Here is a 20,408-nt window from a genome sequence, read left to right on the forward strand (position 1 = left end):
ACAGGCTGAGAGAAGCGGCTTCGCAGAGGGCCCATGACAAGCTGGCAGCAAAGCCACTCTCCAGACTCCCTGTTCCCAGGCCCTCCCATGCATGGCCAGCCTCCCTCAGGCTCTTCCCTGCAGGCTCTGGGGCGGAGCTCAGAGCCCATCTCTGCCCACTGGGTGGCCCAGGGCTGATCAACCTTTCTAAGCCCCACTTCCTGGGCAGGTTGTGGAAAACCAAATACTAGGCTAAAACTCTACAGATTTGCAGATATGTGTGTTTGTTAACAGATATTTTTTTTAATTGTCAACAAACTAACTCAGCCTCTTTCCACCTAAAATGGTCTTTGGTCTCCAACTCAGGCTTTTTCAAGAAGCATTTAACTCTAAGCCTTCCCTCCCTAGCAGGGCTGATATCACCTCTTGCTCTTCAGAGGGTCTCCCTCGTTCCCATCCCTGCCTAGACGACATCTGAGTCCAGGAGCTGCCTCCTGCTTGGGGCACAGGTCATGACTTGAGGCCATGCTTGTACTACCGAGCCCCTGCTTTGGGGTAATGTGGCTCTGTTCTCGGCCCAGCCAGACTGGGTGGTCCCCTGCAGCCCTCGGCCCAAGGGCCACTTTGCCCCTCCTCAGTGGCCACCTGAGTTCCTAGCCAGGGTCCTCCTCCATCTTCTGCATCCCCCTGCACAGGTGGCATGCAGGGATGCTGAATTCATTCATTTATTTGTCAGAGGGAGAGTCGGGATCTTGGGGACCACCTCGGCCTCACCTGCTTGGAAGCTCCTTGCTTGTGAAACTGGCCTCCTCAACCAGCTGGGTTTGCTGCTGGAATTTCCTACATCCCTCTCACCCCTGACACACTTGAGGGGTCCTCTCCCAGGAACCCCACTCCCCTCGCTCTAGCTGTGGTCACTCATCCCAGCGCCAGCAGGCCACTTTCTCTCTAGCAGGGACTTAGGCAGGCCATTGCCTGCTTCTTGATCACCTCCATGGGCTTCCTATTTTAGACACCTGCCTGCCTTTCCCTGGGGCAGTAGGACCCCTGGCTTTGCCTCAATGGCAGGTCTGCCGGGAGTCGGGAGCAACAGCTCGTGTACCAAGTGTCGTGCATGCTCTCTGCTACGTTCCCCCTTCTTCCTGGTCACAGGGGAGTCCGTGAGCTTCCTCATCCTCCCCCAGTCGCCCCCTCCTCCTCTTCTACCCCCTTCTCTCTCCTTGGGCTCAGCCAACTCTTCTGACTTCTAGGCAATGCACAGTTCTGGCCTGAACCTTTCTGACCTGCCCTCAGTTGTGGCGCAGACTGAGTACCTGGACACTCACCTTCACGTGGAGGCCCATCCCTTGAGCACTGACTCAGCTTTAGCCATGGACCCCTGAGTCCTTAGGAAGCTCTGGATTGGAGCTCTGGTCACAAGCCCCAGAGCACGGTGGCCTGGACTATAATCCTGGTGGCACCACTGACCTGGCAAGGCCTTGGTCGGGACCCCGGACTCTGCTGAGACCACAGCCCCATCAGCCAGGTGGGAATGACCGCAAGAGGGTGGTTAGGAGGCCACAGAACGTGCCCAGCACCCCTGGAATGCGGTAAGCACTAAGGAAACTATCATTGCTAAGGTTGTGGTATTGGAATGGGTCCCAGTGGGGACACCATGACTCAAAAGAGTAAAGAAACTACACTGAGTCTCTTTGCTTGAAACCCGCAGCTAATCTGGAGCCCATGGCTCCTTCCAGGGGTTCTGGTCCTAGGACCCAGAACATTCCCGGTATCTTCAAAGAGGTAAATCTCCACTCCTGCCAAAGCCACCTCATCTCAGGGCAGGACAAGCAGGCTCTCCTACCGGGAGGGGGACTTCCTGCCCTGTAGTTCAACTCAATGGGTCTAAAGCAAAACATGCTTCTCAGGCTTTGAAGAAAATCACCTTCATTTCAATTGTGTGTGTTCCGTTCGACCACCACCATCACAAAATCATAAGGCCATGCTGTCCTGTCATCCGCTGCTGAGGTGTCCCTCCCTCCTGGCACAGTGAGGGCATTGACAGCACCCACAGCAGAGTGAGTGTCAGCGGGCAGGCAGCCTCTCCTTGCTGGTTACCTGCCCAGGCTCCACCTCCCAGCTCCCCCCGCCCCCATCTCTTCAGCTTCCAGTTCTGGGGCTTCTTCTCTCCTATACTGGCTGCTTCTTGGCAACAACTTCCAGCCCCAGGGCCTTTGCACTGCTTCCCCTCAGCTGAAAGGGCTCTACCTTCTTCTACCCATACCTCAGTCAATGCCCCCTGCTGGAAGGGACCTCTCCAGGACATCAGGCTGGCCAGGGCCCCACCCCACTTACCCTTGTGCAGCCCTCAGACCTATCCTGGAGAGCTGGTTGTAATTACAGTGAGCTCTGGATGGCTTGTCTGGTGGGGCCACATTCCAAAGCACTGACTAAAGCAATCTTTCCCCCGCAATTATTTTTTTCTCCTTTAAACGTGTTAGGCAGCTGAAGCGGTGAGTGCTATACCTCAGGGTGAGTGATCTTCGATGAATAAAGAATGAATTCAGCAATTTGTAGCTTTGGAGTTTTTAAACTGGCCTTTAAAACTCCCGGTGGCCATAAGTTTAAAAGGAAAGGTTTTGGAAGACTGGGAGCACAGCACCCTTGCCATAGCTCTGTGAGGAGCAGGTGTAGGATCAGGACCCACCACAGGTGGGGAGCAGACAGCAAGGGCTGGCAGATGCAAGAGGGAGGGAGTCCCCGAAAGGGTGCTCTGTGCCCTGGCCTCCCCTCCCATGCCCCTCCTCATGCCCAAGGCCCTAGAGCTCCATGCAGGTCACCAGGGGCCAGGAGCATGGGAGGAAAAGGCTGCAGGAGGTGAACAAAGGAGTTTCTCTGCCCCAGGCAGGGCACCATCCAGAGCAACTATCTCCTGTGGCTGAAGTAGCCTGTCCACCATCCGTGGGGCCCTAAAGCTAATGTTGAGGGAACAGGCTATCCCAGCGGTACCAGCACCCATGGGTCCAGTAACACCAGCATGAGGATGAGGGGGGAATCCTTTCACTGCTGCCATCACTACACGAAGAAGAGCTCCCTTGCATCTACACACCCCACATCCCCACCCCCCTCCTACTCCATGCTTGGGACACCCTCTGGGGAGGAACCAGATGTGGCCGAGAAAAACTTGATGGGATTAACTTTCCATCCTCAGCAGAAAGAAGCCCCAAGATAGATATGAGTGAAGCAGCTTTTTGTTTTGAGGGCACCAGGCTGGGTCTGGTTCACTGCCATGGCCTTGAGCTAGCACCAACAGCATGACCAGAGCAGCAGGTGCTCCAGCAGGAGGAGGCTCCTAGCCTTCTCAGCAAGTCAAAGGCTGCGATGCCGTGCCAGTCCCAAGCTATGGGATCCTAGGGGATCTATGCATGACCACTAGGCAGGGGAGGCTCTTCAGAGAGGGTGTGAAGGCCCAGGGGCAAGCAACCCCAGGCTGGCAACCACAAGGTATGGAGGCCACAAGACACAGGCCTAGGAAGAAAAGCATACCATGCAGGTGACATGGTCTTCTGGCCCTTAGACAGTGGCCGTGTCCTCGACTGGGCAGCAATAGAGGGACTGAGGGTCTTTGGGAAGCAGCTGGGGAGCCCGCCCCCCAGGCTCTGACTTCCCTCCAGAGCCAGAGGCTAGGATGGCCAGGATCCCCCCTTTGCCCCCACACTGCCCTGGTCAGGTCATGCAACCCCCAAATCCACTCCTCATAGGACGAACCCGCAGAGCCCTGGCCCCACCTGGAGGGATCCAGAAACTGACACAGGCAGCGCCATGGAAAACTGCCTTTGACCAAGCAAACAGTCCTTCCTTGCTCATCTGGATAGCCAGCTTGAGCTTCAGGCACTTTTCCCTCACCTTTTCTCCCATTTGGCCCTACCCTCTGGGGCAGCCCAAGCATGCCAGTCACAGAGGGCAGCCAGGAGACCCCCAGAAATGGACTATTAGAGGTTCCCTGCAGGGCAGTGATGGGGGCACAGCAAGTGAGAGGGGGAGGGCCTTGAAGAAAACCTAGGGAGGCAATGATGGGTTCACGTTGCCGCTTCCCACTGGGCCAAAGATAACAGAAGCCAAAAATAATACAAGAGAATAACATCACCCTGCCCCCTTTACACAGCTCCCGGGATCTCATTAGGAACCCGGTGTGGGAGAGGAGCAGAGAATGGGGGCCCCTGCTCTAAACTGTGTAGGGCAGGAGGGGCCGGAGGCCTGGGGGGCATGCGTGGGAAGGATGCAGTGAGGGGGATCGGTCAATGTGGTGGGGGGCCTACGCAGGGGGCCACCTGGCCACCAGCTCCTCTCTCAGCCTAGTCCTCCTTTGACACACTGCACCCTTGGTCAAGTGGGCAGTGAGGTCGCACCCGCCTCAGCCCCCCTCATCAGTGCAGGGGCCACCCAAGTACTTACAAGATGTGCTGCTAGCTGGGTGCCCAGAGGCTAGACGCCAGAGGATCTCGGGCAGGGGCTAGAGGGGCCACATCCTCGGGCGACACGTGAACCGCATTTATTTTGCAGGCCTTCACCGAATGTTCAAGGCTGCCGAATGTGGGGCCCTGAGCAGGGCCCCAGGGACAGGAGAACGAGACACCTCCGAGCCGGCCCAAGGCAGGGTGGCGTGCTATGCACCCTGCACGGAGCCTAGGGGGCCGTGGAGCTCAGGGAGTGTTCGCTCGGGGTACAGGGGGGAAGGGGCTGCACAGCCCAGAATGTGAGGACTCCTCCCACCTGCTCCTGCTCGCAGCCCTCACCCTGGAGCACCTGGCCAAGGGGTCACAGACCCGGTGGTGACAGCGGGACTTCCCTGAGGGATGGAGTTGGACTGCCGGCCCCTCGGCATCTTGGGTCTGGAGCCCTAACCCTGCACCGCCCAGCCACCCGTGTGTCTCGTCCAGGGCCCCGGGCCAGCCCTGCCCCGAGACCAGTTTAAGGCCTGGCAGGGCTGGGAGAGCAGGGAGACATGCAGGGGGCCTGGGCCATCTGAGAGGGAGCCCCCCACCCCCCAGGCTCCGAGCCGGGCACCCTGAGGTCAGGGGCCCCGCGGGGAAGCCCAGAGTGCAGTCCAGCTCAGCGGGGCCGCTTGCTGTCCAGAATGGCCTTCCAGTCATCGGCCCACGAGTGCAGCCTGCGGCCGGGGCGCGGCAGCTGCAGGTGCCGGTTGTGGCAGGCTGTGAAGAGGATGTGCTCCCAGCTGGGGTTCGGCTCGGCCCCTGTGGGCAGGAAAGCAGCTCTTCAGCCCTGAGCCCGAGTCCCAAGGCCCCAGAGTGTCCTCAGGCAGAAGCTCACTTGACGTGACCACGCAAGGGCCTATCTCCTGGGAGGTGGCCACCTTGCTGCAGATGACGCACAGGAAGCACCCAGGGTGGCACCTGGCGGATGCATAGCACATGGGGACTTCTGTGCTTATCATCACCACGGCCACCAGCAGAGGCTGAGCCTGCTGACCCCCTGTCCCTTCCCCTCCCCGTGCTCTGCCTTCCTGAACTTACTGCCTGTTGGCCCTGGGCCCCGGGAGCCCCCCAAACTTGACTCCTTCCTGTCCATGTGTCCACACGCACACTTGGTGCTGCTCCTGCCCCTCACCTTATGGCCTGACTCCCTGGCTCCTCCTGCACAGGCCTCTTCCCTGATCCCCGTGGTTGGTCAGAGAAGCTGAGCGGAGCACCAGGCCGTCCATGTGCCCTGATTCTCCTTGTGAAACCACGTGGTTTAGGAGGTCAGGGGTGGGCACACCCACGAATTCTACCCTTTGGACACTGTGACTAGTGCAGAGATGGGTGTGCTTCCCGAGGCAGCTCCAAAAGCCATTAGGGAAGCAATATTCTGTATTCTCCCACTGAGGTGTCCAAAGGAACAGGATTTGGTTTCTGTTTTGTTTTTTTAAGATTTATTTATTTATTCATGATAGACACAGAGAGAGAGAGAGAGAGAGAGGCAGAGACACAGGAGGAGGGAGAAGCAGGCTCCATGCCGGGAGCCCGACCTGGGACTCGATCCCGGGACTCCAGGATCACGCCCAGGACCAAAGGCAGGCGCCAAACCGCTGAGCCACCCAGGGATCCCCAGGAACAGGATTTGACCCTGAAACCACTGATGGCTACCAAGAGGACAGAGCCTGCCTGTGAACAGAGATAATCCAAGGCAGAGCCAGGAGATAAACTGAATTTAGACCAATGTTCAAGCTCCTAGACTCATCGTGCCCAAAGCTTTCCTACCCCACTTTCCCAGGTGGGTGTGCTAATAAATTTCTCCTCTCCTTTCTAAACCAGTTTAAGGGCAGCCCAGGTGGCCCTGCAGTTTAGAGCCGCCTTCAGCCTGGGGTGTGATCCTGGAGACCCAGGATCGAGTCCCACGTCGGGCTCCCTGCATGGAGGCTGCTTCTCCCTCTGCCTGTGTCTCTGCCTCTCTCTCTCTCTCTCTCTCTCTCTCGGTCTCTCATGAATAGATAAAAATAAAATCTTAAAATGAAAAATAAACCAGTTTAAGGTTCGTTGGGGTTTATTGGCAGGGAGTCACCTATAAGGAAAAGGGATAAATACAGTCCCCAAACCACCTTCAACTAAAGAAATGATGCTTTGCTTTTTTGTTTTGCATAGTAGGTTCACTCCAAATTGCTCTTGGGGAAAAAATGGCTTTGCTGCTCAAACCAAACATCTGGAAACCAGTCTGGACCTCATTTTACATAAGCAAGGCAAGGCTTCAAGGTATAAAAGGAGTCATCCAAGGCCACCCAGTGAGTTACCCCAGGAGCTAGGACCTGCTTCTCTTGACTCCCAGCAGCACCCCTTCTGAGCCTGGATGCTGAGAATAACCTTGTCTCCCCAGTAGGGAAGAGGCTCGGCACTGGGCTGGAGGAGGCCTAATACACTGCTGGTGATTGAGTGGGGACCACTCAGGACAGGGGCTGTGAGGCCAGCCCCATGTGCGGTTTGTCCCGGGGGCTCACAGCTCCACACTCACTCCTCACCTGCCGCAGGCCACTTGCCTGTGATGTCTGGCCGGTCGTCTATAAGAAGGTCAGCAGAGACCACGGTCTTGTCTGTGGACAGTACAATCTGATCCAGAAAGTCAGGACCAAAGTGCTTCTCCACCCAGGCATACTGGAACACACACGGGTAGAGGGAGAAGAGAGTGCCATCAGACCTGGGCACAGACACAGCAGGCACACAGCCAGGCTTTCTCCAGGAAGAAAGGCTGCCATCTAAAAGATGTGATGATCCCACTGGCAGCAGGGAAAACACATAGTCAGACACACAGTCAGTTGTGTCCATGTCCCCCATAGCTCCAGTCCTGCACAGCCCACCACTTGTCCATGCCTGGTCTACACAACCCAACAGTCATGCCAGGAATGTCTCCTATGTTTCCCCTGCATGCATGACTCTGTTGGGCTCTAGGGACAGAGGTGAGGGGGGACAGAGCTCAAAGGTGCATTGAAACAAGTAATTAGATGACACATGAGAAACTGCCACTGAGCACAAGTCTGCAGGGCCCCTGGCCTTTGTGCAGTGCTGTGTAGTGCAAAGGCAGGAGTGGTGGGGGACTAATGTTCCCAGCTTACCTACTCCACAGACACTCATCACCCATAGCCTCATCTAAGCCTCAAACAGCTGATGAAGCAGACAATATTCTCTGCATTCAGTCTGTTATTCAACTAGTGTCTTCTGACCATCCACTAGGAATGTGTAGGAGAGACAATCTCATGCAATCCACATTCTAAATGGAGGAGACACAGCACACAGAGAGACAAGCAGGTTCAGGTGCATCAAGGGTTCCGTAGTAATAAAACAAGGAGCTCTGCTAGAGGTCAGGGAAGGAAAGCCTCTCTGAGAAGGGATGTCTGTAACTGGCCCGGCATGACACCACAGAGCCTGGATATTAAAGGTCTAGAAGGCTCCACACAGAGGGAGCAATGAATGCAAGCTGTGTTGGGCAGGAACACACTTTGGTGTTTATCTGAGTGACTGGAGTGCAGAGTAGAGGGGAGCAGGAGGAAAGACAGAGGCAGGGGGCAGGCCAGGTCCCCTCGGGCCTCACAGGCCATGGTGGAGAGATTCTATTTGTTCTAAGTCCGCCAGGCATCCAGGAGAGCTTAGTTTCACAAACTGTCTACGGCAAAGGACTGGTTGTTTTCTTAATTTCCAATTTATTGTGGACCCCTTTGTCTGTAAGATATGAAATCCATATCTTCTACCCATTTCTCGACCGCATTTTTGTTTTTTTGGGTGTTGTTTGATAAGTTCTTTTCTGCAAAGAAGACATACAGATGGCCGAAAGACACATGAAAAAATGCTCTATATCACTCAGCATCAGGGAAATGCAAATGAAAACTACAAGGACATACCACATCACACCAGTCACAGTGGCTAAAATTAACAAGTCAGGAAACAAGAAATGTTGGTAAGGATGCAGAGAAAGAGGAACCCTCCTGCACTGTTGGTGGGAATGCAAACTGGTACAGCCACTCGGGAAAACAGTATGAAGTTTCCTCAGAAAGCTAAAAACAGAGCTCCCCTATGACCCAGCAATTGCACTACTAGGTATTGATACAAACATAGTGATTCAAAGGGGCACCTGAATCCCAATGTTTATAGCAGCAATGTCCACAATAGCCAGACTATGGAAAGAGCCCAGATGTCCATCGACATGAATGTATAAAGAAAATGTGGTGTATATATATATACACACACACAACAGAATTTTACTCAGCCATCAAAAAGAATGAAATCTTGCCATTTGCATCGACATGGATGGAACTGGAAGGTATTATACTAAGTGAAATAAGTCAGTGAGAGAAAGACAAATACCAGATGATCTCACTCATATGTGGAATTTAAGATACAAAACAGATGAACATGGGGGAATGGGAGGGAAAAATAAAATAAGACAAAAACAGACTCATAAGAGACTCAACACTAGGAAAGGAACTTAGGGTCACTGGAGGGGAGGAGGGTGAAGGGATGGGGTGACTGGGTGACGGGCATTAAGGAGGCCACATGATGTAATGAGCACTAAGTGTTATATACAACCGATGAATCACTAAACTCTACCTCTGAAACTAACAGTATACTATATGCTAATTAAATTGAATTTAAATTTAAAAATCTTTCATAGAGATACAAAATCCAATCACGTGTTTGAATGCTGCATCCATGTCAAATGGCCATGACAGTTTCCACTCACATCCAATTTCTGTGTTTCTGTGGACCACAAGTGGAGCAGCTCCAAACGTTGGTTTTATGTTGGAAAATGACTGCAGATGCACATATTTCAAAGGGTCATGGTGGCGAACAGACTCTGTACAGACAGACAAACTGAGGCTCAGAGAGATTCAGCAAGTGGCACTGGGTCTGCACTTCCAGAGCCCGCACGCTGTGCCCGCTGCCATGGGCCCTCCCAAGTGCAAGCCGTGACCAGCTGTGGTCACTTCCCCTAAACAGGCCATGCTGCTCAGGGAGGGTCCTCAGCAAGTTACCCAGGCCATCCACAGTAAAATGGGGTGACAGTATTACCTCATGGGACTCCTCTGGGGATCAAATGGGAAAATGTACATAAAAGCCTTAGCACAGTGCCTGGCACACAGAGAGTGCTCAGTACAGACAGCTGGACGAAGACTTCCAGCTGTTTGTCTTATCTCTCCTCTCCTATGGCTCTGTGTGTCCAAGCTGCAGGACCTCAAACAAACCACTCAACCTTCTAAGACTGTCTTCATGGTGTTGTTGATGTGATTACATTAAATCTATGTAGCACAGAGTAATGCCTGACACATAGTAAGTACTCAATAAATGTTATTAAACTTTAATGGTCCCAAATTACATATAAAAAGCTACTAGAACAAATAATTGTAGCAAAATAGCAGGATACAAGGTCAATACACAAAAATCACTTGCATTTCTATACACTTGGATGTTGAAATGAAAGAAATGCTTTATAATAGCACCAAAAATATGAAACAGGTTGGCTATACATTTACAAATAGTTCAGATGGTAAATTCTATGTTATTCACACTTCACCACCATTAAACATTTATGTTTTAAAAGATTTTATTTGTTTGAGAGAGAGAAAGAGAGCATGAGCAGGGGGAGGAGCAGAGGGACAGGAAGAGGGAGAGGAAGAGGGACATAATCTCCAGAAGATCCTCCTTGAGTGCAGAGCCCCACATGGGGCTCCATCCCACAACTCTGAGATCATGACCTGAGCTGGAACCAAGTCAGATGCTTAGCCAACTAAGCCACTCAGGTGCCCTGACAATTTGCTAAATAAAGAATAAAGCTGGAGAATTCACACTGTTTCCAAGAGGCACTATCAACTATAGTAACTGAGACAGAGTGGTATTCACATAAAGACAGATGTTTAGATCAAAGGAACAGAGTATATTTAGGAAACATACCCAAAGGTACCAAGGTAATTCAACATAGAAAGGGTAGGCTTCTCAACAGAGGAATATCTGGGTACCCATGGATTAAAAAAAAAAAAGAGGAAGAAGAAAAAGAAAGAAAAAGAAAAAATCCTTCTATTTTTAACTCCTACACATATAAAAATTAACTCAAAATGGATCATAACCTACATATAAAACCCCAAATTATAAATGCTGCTCTTCAAAAACTACAGTTAAGAAAATGAAAAGACAAGTCATAGGCTGGGAGAAAATGTTAAAATGAGCATTAACTGATAAAGGACTTGTATCTAGAATAAAGATTTTTCCCAACTCAAAGACAAATATCCCAATGAAAAATCAGTCAAAAACATGAACGCTTTCTCAAAGAAGGCATACAGAGGACAAATAAGCACATAAGAGATGCTCAGCATCATTAGTCATTAGGGAAACACAAATCAAAACCACAATGAGTTATCACGAGGAACCTACTAAGACAGCTGAAATTTAAAAGATTGACAATACTGAGTGCACACAAGACTGAGAAGCAACTGGGGACGCCTGGGTGGCTCAGCAGTTGAGCGTCTGCCTTTGGCCCAGGTCGTGATCCCAGAGTCCCAGGATCAAGTCCCACATTGGGCTCCCCAGAGGGAGCCTGCTTCTCCCTCTGCCTAGGTCTCTGCCTCTCTCCGTGTATCTCTCATGAATAAATAAATAAAATCCTTAAAAAAAAGACTGAGAAGCAACTGGACATATCATACACTGCTGGTAGGAATGCAAGATGGGATAGCCACTCTTAAAAACCGTCTGACAGTTACTTTAAAAGTTAAACATACACCCATCATACAAACCAGTCAATCCCACTCTTGCTATCTCCCCTAGAGAAATGAAAGCACATGTCCACCCAAAGATGTGGACATGAATGTCTATAGGAACTTTATTCACAAAAGCCAAAAGCTGGAAACACCTCCCCAAATGTCCATCAACTGGCAAATGAATAAACATGATGATACAGCCATACAGAATTATATTCAGCAAGGAATATATGACGCCTCTAAATGAAAGCCAGACACAAACTGTATGAGACCATACTATATGACATTGTGTAAAAAGCAAGAGTATAGGAATAAACAACATATCAGTCGTTCACTGATACCAACAACCCCCAGAGAGGGAGGGGAGAGGGAAAGGGGTTGACTGAAAGGGGCACAAAGGAACACTATTTTTTAAATTTACTTTATTTTTTAGGTTCACAGCAAAATTGAGAACAAAGTACAGAGAGTTCCCATATAATCCCTGTCTCCAAATGTGCACAACTTTCCCCATCATTGACATCCAACAACAGAGTGGGGCACTTGTTACACTCAAGGAACCTACATCAATGCATCGTAATCACCCAAAGTCCTTAATTTACATGAGGTTTCACTCTTGGTATTGTAAATTCTATGGGTTTGGACAGATGTATGACATGCATCTACCATGAATAACTTCAAGGACCTGAAAATACTTTGCTCTCCATTTATTAATCCCTCCCTCCCCACTAATCTCTGGAAACCACTGATCTTTTTACCTCCATAATTTTGCCTTTTCCAGAATGTCACAAAATTGGAATTATACAGTATTGTACCTTCTTCAGGTTGGCTTCTATCACTTAGTAATAAACAGGTTTCTCTATGTCTTTTAATGGCTTGATAGTTCATTTCTTTTTTAGTAGTGAAAAATTTTCACTACCTGGGTGTACCACAGTTTATTTAACTATGTAGGGTATCTTGGTTGCTTCCAAATCTTGGCTATCATGGATAACACTTCTTTTTTTTTTTTTTTGGATAACACTTCTATACACATCTGTGTACCAGGTTTTGAGTGGACATACGTTTTCCACTCATTTGGATAAATACCAAGGAGTGCGATTAGCAGATCATAGAGTTAAGAGTAGATTTAGTTTTGTGGGGATATAGCAAACTATCTTCCCAAGTGGTGTACCATTTTATATTCTCACCAGCAATTCCTATTGTTCCACATCCTCTCCAGTATATGCTGTTGTCAGTGTATTGGATTTTGGCCATTCTAATAGGTGCAGAGTAGTATCTCGTTGTTTTAATTTCAATTCCCTAATGACACAGGATATTGAACACCCTTTCATGTGCTTATTTGCCATCTGTAAATCCTCTTTGATAAGGTGACTGTTTAGGTCTTAAGATCATTTTTTCTTCAGGCTGTCCATTATCTTATTGTTGAGTTTTCAGGATGCTTTGCATATCGTATATAACTGTCCCCTATCAGTTGTCTTTTGCAAATATTTTCTCCCAGTCTATGACTTGTCTTCTCATTCTCTTGACATCATATTTTGCAAAGCAGAAGTTTTCATTTTAATGAAGCTCAGCTTCTCGATTATTTCTTTCGTGAATTGTTCCTTTGGTGTTGTATCTAAAAAGTCATCATATCTAAGGTCATTTAGATTTCCTCCTGTATTATTTATATCCTAAGAGTTTTATAGTTTTAAGTTCTACATTTAGAACTCTGATTTATTCTAATTTTTGTGAAGTGTGGAAAGTCTGTGTCTAGATTCTTTTTTTCTGGCACGTGGAGGTCCAGTTGTTCCAGCACCATTTGCCAAAAAGGCTATCTTTGCACCATCACATTGCCTTTGCTCCTCTGGCAAAAAATCAATTGACTACATTTATGTTGGTCTGGTTCTGGGCTCTCTATCCTGCTCCACCGATCTATCTATTCTTCCACCAATACCATTTTGTCTTGACTCCTATAGCTTTATAGTAAGTCTTAAAAATGGGTAACATCAGTCCACTAACTTCATTCTTCTTAAATATTATGTTGGCTGTTCTACGTCTTTCGCCTCTCCATACAAACTTTAGAATCAGTTTGTCAAAATCCACAAAATAACTGACTTAGATTCTGATTTGATTTGCATCAAATCTATAGATCAAGTTGGGAAAAGTTGATATCCTGACAATATTGAGTCTTCCTATCCATGAATATGAAATAACTCTCCATTTATTTAGTTCTTTGATTTCTTTCATCAGAGATTTATAGTTTTCCTCATATAGATCTTCCATGTATTTTGTTAGTTCATATCTAAGTACTTCTGTCAGGGAGGTTACTGAAAATGGCATTTTTAAAATTTCCAATTCTATTTGTTCATTTCTGGCATATAGAAAAGAGATTAGAGGGATCCCTGGGTGGCGCAGCGGTTTGGCGCCTGCCTTTGGCCCAGGGTGTGATCCTGGAGACCCGGGATCGAATCCCACATCGGGCTCCCGGTGCATGGAGCCTGCTTCTCCCTCAGCCTGTGTCTCTGCCTCTCTCTTTCTCTCTGTGTGACTATCATAAATAAATAAAAATTAAAAAAAAAAGAAATCCTTTAAAAAAAAAAGAAAAGAGATTAGAGTATTGCATATTAACCTGTATCCTGCAACCTTGTTATAACTGTCTATTAATTCAAGGAGGTGGGGAGGTTGTTTCCTTTGTTTTGCTCTTTTAGATTTTCTACACAGATGATCATGCCATCAGTGAACAGAGGCAGTTTTATTTCTTCTTTCTCAATCTGTACACCTTTTATTTCCTTTTCTTATTTCATTAGCCAGGACTTCCAATACAAAGTTAAAAAGAAGCAGTGAGAGGGGACATCTCTGTCTTGTTCCTGATCTTGGTGAGAAAGCTTCTAGTTACTCACCATTAGTTATGATGGAAGCTGTGTGTTATTATTGGTAGATGTTCTTTAACAAGTTGGCTAAGCTCTCTATTCTTAGTTTGCTGAGAGTTGTTTTTTTTTTTATCATGAATGTGTACTAGATTTTATCAAATGTTGTTTCTGCATTTATTGATATGATCATGTGATTTTCATCTTTAGCCAGATGATGTGGTGGATTATGTTAATTGATTTTAGAATGATCACATGTGCAGCCTTCCACATCTGGGATAAATCTCATTTGATCTTAGTGTATAATTCTCCTTAGATACTGTAAGATTTGACTTGCTATTCTGTTGAGGATTTTACCTTCTGTTTATGGGAGATACTGTTTTTTTTTTAAGGTTTTATTTATTTATTCATGAGACACACACACAGAGAGGTAGAAACACGGGCAGAGGGAAAGGCAGGCTCCTTGCTGGGAGCCTGATGTGGGACTCAATCCCAGGACTCCAGGATCATTACCTGAGCCAAAAGCAGATGTTCAACCCCTGAACCACCCAGGTGTCTCAGATATACTGGTTTATGGTCTTCTTTTCTTATGATGTCTTTGTCTGGTTTTGACATTAGAGTAATGCTGGCCTCACAGAATGAGCTGCATATTCCTTCTATCTTCTGAGAGAGACTGTAAGGAATTGGTATAATTTCCTCTTTAAATTTTTTTCTTACATATTTGGTAAAATTCACTAGTGAACCCACTTGGGCCTGGTACTTTCTTTTTGAAAGGTTATAAATTATTGATTCAGTTTCTCTAATAGGTACATGTCTCTTCAGACTGTTTCTAGGAGGGCACATGACGAGACGAGCACTGGGTGTTATATTACACATTGGCAAATTTAATTTAATTTTTTTTAAGATTGTTTATTTCTTCTTGTGATAGTTTGGCAGATTGTGTCAAGGAACTGTTCTCACATCTAGGTTATCAAATTTATGGACATAAAATTGTAGTATTTTTTTAAACTTTAAATGAGTTAATTGACACAATAACATAACACATTTGCCTCCCTGAGCCCCCACTACCCCCATAGTATTCCTTCATTATTCTTTTAATATCCATAGAATCTGTAATGATGTCCCCTCTTTCATTTCTAATATTAGTAATTTTTCTTCTTTTTCCTTAGTTAACCTGCCTAGTGTTCATTGATTTTATTGCATTTTTCAAAGGACCATCTATTGGTTTCATTGATTATCTCTATTGATTTCCTGTTTATTTTATTGAGTTTTGTTTTAATTTTTACTATTAATTTTCTTCTGCTCACATTGGATTTATTTTATTTTTTAAAAATTTTTATTTATGATAGTCACACAGAGAGAGAGAGAGAGAGAGAGAGAAGCAGAGACATAGGCAGAGGGAGAAGCAGGCTCCATGCAACGGGAGCCCGACGTGGGATTCGATCCCGGGTCTCCAGGATCGCGCCCTGGGCCAAAGGCAGGTGCTAAACCGCTGCGCCACCCAGGGGTCCCTCACATTGGATTTTTTTTCTTTTTTTTTTCCCTCACATTGGATTTAATTTGCTCTTCTTTTTCTAGTTTCCTAAGGTACAAGCTTAGATCATTAATTTGAAATCTTTACTCTTTTCTTTTTTTTTTTAATTTTTATTTATTTATGATAGTCACACACACACACAGAGAGAGAGAGAGAGAGAGAGAGAGAGAGAGAGGCAGAGACACAGGCAGAGGGAGAAGCAGGCTCCATGCACCGGGAGCCCCACATGGGATTCGATCCCGGGTCTCCAGGATCGCACCCTGGGCCAAAGGCAGGCGCCAAACCGCTGCGCCACCCAGGGATCCCTCTTTACTCTTTTCTAATGTATGCATTCTTGCTATAAATGGTCCTCTAAGCACTGCTTTTACTGCATCCTACAAATTTTGAGAAGTTGTGTTTTCATTTTCACTTAGTTCTATTTTTTTATTTTCCATTGAGATCCTTCTTTGAATCATGTGTTATTTAGAAGTGTTTTGTTTAATCTCCAAAAAAATTTGGATTTTCCAGTTATCTTTCTTTACTGGTGTCTAGTTTGAGAACATTATGATTTCTATTACTTTAAGTTTGTAAGGTGTGTTTTGTAGCTCAGAATGTGGTCAGCTTTGATGAATGCTCCATCTGAGCTTGAGAAGAATATGTATTATGCTGTTGTTAAAGTAGTCTATAAATGTCAATTATATCTAGTTGATTGATGGTATTGTTGAATGCAACCATATATTTATTGATTTTCTGCCATCTAGATCTGTCCATTTCTGATAGAGGTATGCTGACGTTTCCAACTGTAATAGTGGATTCATCTAATTCTCCTTGAAGTTCTATCAGTTTTTGCCTTACTTATTTTGACACTGTTGTTAGGTGCATACATGTTAAGGATTAGTATATCTTCTTGGAGAACTAACTCTTTTATTATTATATAATGTCTTTATTCATCCATGATAACTTTCTTTGGCTTAAAATCTGCTGTCTCAAGTTAATATAGGTACTCTCACTTTCCTTTCACAGTGCTAGCATGATATATCTTTCTCTTTCCCTTTACTTTCAATCCATCTATGTCTTTATATTTAAACTGTGTTTCTTGTAAACAGCATAAATGTGGGTCTCGTTTTTCTGAATCACTACAGTAATCTTTTAATTTGGATCACTTAGACCACTAATGTTTAAATTGATTATTGATATGGTTGGATAAATATATGCTGTATTCATTATCATTTTCGACTCTGCCCTTGTTCTCTGTTCTATTTCTTTTCTGTCTTCCACACTTTTCTACCTTTTATCATTTTAATTGAGCATTTTATATGATTCCATTTTCTATACTTTCTTACCATATCAAGAAGCATATACCTTTTTTTTTTTTTTTACTTTTCTAAGTGGTTGCTCCAGAGTTTGCAATATACGTTTATAGCTAACCCAAGCCTACTTTCAAATAAACACTGTACTGCTTCATAGGGTCTTCACTGTTTCCCACGGGCGTAAGAAGTCTTTCAAGTCACCCCTATGGCAACAGTTAAGCCTGTTGAGGTCTCTGTCACCATCTTGGTTTAGGTGTTCCTTATAGCCCACCCAGATCACTGAAGCAGGCTCTGTGTGGCCTCCACTGAATCCCCTATACTGCTGCAGGGAGCATTCAAAAATACCAATGGGATTTATGACAGCCTTGCTTAAAAATCCTTCAAAAGTCTCTCAGTGCCTATATCCTGAAATACAAACTCCTGATCACCAAAGGATCACCTGTCTATTCAGTCTCATCTCAAGCCTCTCCCATCTCACCCCAACCTGCCAACCACCACCTCCCTCCCATGCTTCTCTGTCCTTACCCCCCCCCTACACACATCCCATACCCAACTGAGAACCCTGGAATTCCTCTTTGCCTTTGTCCATGCTATTCCTACACTCAGAACTTGCTCTCCCACTTCTTTATCTTCTCATCTCCAATGTCTCAATTCAATTCTTACTTTCCCCAAGAAGTTGACCCTGGATTCCTCCTGTGTGACCACAGAGGCCTGGGAGAAAGTTATAACCATCTATCTTTCTACACATTGTCATCAGCTCCTGAAAATAGAAGTGGGGCATTTTGTAAGCTTGTAGCAGATTGCTCTGTAAATGGTTACTGAATCCTAACCAAAAAGCATTTTCATTTTTATTGCAAAAGTAATAGCTTATCAAAGAAAATTTGGAAAATTGAGGAACATTCGAAATATCTGAGTTGGCTGTATTTCCTTCCCTTTTTTATATATTATTTTTTAAACATGGTTATAATCAAACTGTATATGGGCAACAGGCAACTTTACACAAAACTTATTTTTTCTGGGATCTAAAAATGCAGAAAAACTAACCAACCATAGACTTGTCCAGGCTTTCTGGTTTCAGAAAGGTTTGATGAAGTTCATTCTTTGCTGCTGGGCAAGAGAATTTGGGGACAGATAGAAACAAGAGGATGACACTTACTGCTAGCAAGTATAGTGCTAGGTGGTTTATGTAAATTTCTCCTTCAACCTTATTTTTTTAATTTATATTTCCTGAGATACAATTGACATGTAACACTGTATGAGTTCAAGGTGTATAATGAATGCACTGACTTGCTACATTTATATACAGCAATATGATTACTAGCCAATTTTCTTTAATAACACCCATGAAAGGTATTACTACAACTGTACTGATAAATAAGTCAAGTCCCTGAGAGGTGAATCAAGAAGCTCACAGGTGGGGGATCCCTGGGTAGCTCAGCGGTTTAGCGCCTGCCTTTGGCCCAGGGCACGATCCTGGAGTCCTGGGATCAGGTCTCACGTCGGGCCCCCGGCATGGAGCCTGCTTCTCCCTCCTCCTGCGTCTCTGCCTCTCTCTCTCTCTCTCTCTCTCTCCTTCTGTCTATCATAAATAAATAAATAAATAAATAAATAAATAAATAAATAAATCCTTAAAAAAAAAAAAAAGAAGCTCACAGGTGGGGTCACAGATCCAAAGGTAAAATTGGGACTCTCAGGTTTAGCCAGGGCTCAGCAGGGTTAGGTGTCTGAGGGACACCTCTAAGGAAAAGACACCTCTAAGGAAAAGTCAGGGCTTGGACAGCATCTTTCAATACCTTTATTAACTGCTGTTTTGGAAGAGAGGCATTGCTCATTATTCACCTGATTATAATTTCAGTTCCTAAAAATACTTGAGGATAAAATAGTTCAGCCCAGATGAATGTAGAGCTATCCAAGTGTAAAATGGTCTTACCATTCCTAAACCAGAATCTGTCAAAATGACTAAAACTGAATCCAAGCTATATGTAGCAAAAGAATCACCAGAAGGACTTTCAAGGGAGGTGATTTCCCAAGACCTAGGGTATGAGCAGCAAGCTCATAAAACCAGTCACTGTAGGACGATGTCAGTGTGATGATGATGAATGGGGAGGGGGTGCTGATGAGGATGGTGCTGAGAAAGGACAGGGAGCATCACATCCAAGGGAGTGACAGGGCCTGGAGCAGCTCCCTGACACCTCCTCACAGCCCTGAGAGACATGTAGGTCCACAAGCAAAGACACCACTCAGAAATGAAGATCTGTGAGCTAGACATGGTCTTTGCTATTCAAATGTGGGGTGGAATCCCCCCAAAAGCCCTGGTCTGCTCAGCCAAGCAGATCCTCAGACAAATCTCAAATCAAGGAGGGGATGCAAGTGCTAAGAGATGGTGGGGACATACCATTACCCAATGACAGGTGTCATCATTACTGATCTACTTCATTTACTGAAAGATGTGAAAAATGGTGCCATAAAGCCCAAAATTTTCAGGGACAGTGGGTTGAACCAAGACCCTGTACAAATTTCATGCACTTCTGTCCATAAACCCAATTAAGAGGATAAAATAACCACAACAAAGCAGAAAAATAGAATTGGTTTTGGATCAGCCATCTGAATAGCCAAGTTTTTTAGATATAATTTAATATATTTAGATATAATTCAATACTGTAAAATCTACCAATTTAAAGTACACAATTCAGTGACTTTTAGCATATCTGCCATATCAAAACACAGCCTATGTTACTAAATGTGCACTGGACTAGAACGGGTACCTGCTGTTGTGTGAGGTGTTATATAAATGTCAACTTGGGGGCAGCCCAGGTGGCTCAGTGGTTTAGTGCCGCCTTCAGCCCAGGGTGTGACCCTGGAGACCTGGTATCAAGTCCCATGTTGAGCTCCCTGCATGGAGCCTGCTTCTCCCTCTGCCTCTCTCTCTCCCTCTGTGTCTCTCATGAATAAATAAATAAAACATTTTTTAAAAATGTCAACTTGGTCAAGCTGGTTGGCAATGCTTGTTCAAGGCTTCTATATCCTGATTTTGGCAGGGGAGAGGGTCTACTTACTCTATCAGCTATTAAAACAGGGATATTAAAGCCTCTGATAAGAATTGTGAATTTGTCTATTTCCCTTTGAAGTTCTATTAATTTTTTTTCTAAAGATTAATTGACTTGCAGATTGTTGAGCCATCCTTGCATTCTTGGAATAAATCTCACTTGACCATGGTATATGATCCTTTTCGTATGGTTGAATTCAGTTTGCTAATATTTTGTTCAGGAATTTTGCATCTATGTTCATCAAGGATATTGGCCTTGAGTTTTTCTTTTTTGTGGCATTCTTGTCTGCTTTGGGTGTCAGGGTAATGCCAGCATCATAAATGTGTTTGGAAGAATCCCTCTAGCCCCCTTCTATTTTTTGGAGGAGTTTGAGATAGGTTGGTTGGTTGTGGGCTTTTGTTCATTGCAAAGTTTTTGATTACTGATTCCATCTCCTTGGTAGTAACTAGCCTATTCAAATTTTCTATTTCACCATGATTCGGTCTTGGAAGGTTATGTTTCTAG

General features: G+C 45.8%; 1 protein-coding gene across 2 annotated transcripts in view; it reads right to left on the reverse strand.

Moving 5' to 3' along the window:
• Positions 1-260: 260 nt before the first annotated feature.
• Positions 261-20,408, reverse strand: part of NT5M (5',3'-nucleotidase, mitochondrial) — a 41,867-nt gene continuing 21,719 nt past the window's right edge. The window contains exons 4-5 of one of the 2 annotated variants that reach the window (XM_026005645.2): positions 6,971-7,103; positions 261-5,213 (exon numbers count right to left, since the gene is read on the reverse strand). In XM_026005645.2, the coding sequence (XP_025861430.2) occupies positions 5,071-5,213; positions 6,971-7,103 (276 nt within the window). In that variant the 3' untranslated portion in view covers positions 261-5,070. The remainder of the gene's footprint in view (positions 5,214-6,970; positions 7,104-20,408) is intronic. The other variant, XM_026005646.2, reaches the window with a different exon arrangement.

Source organism: Vulpes vulpes, chromosome 12 (assembly GCF_048418805.1).
Source record: "Vulpes vulpes isolate BD-2025 chromosome 12, VulVul3, whole genome shotgun sequence".
NCBI classification, from domain to species: Eukaryota; Metazoa; Chordata; class Mammalia; order Carnivora; family Canidae; genus Vulpes; species Vulpes vulpes.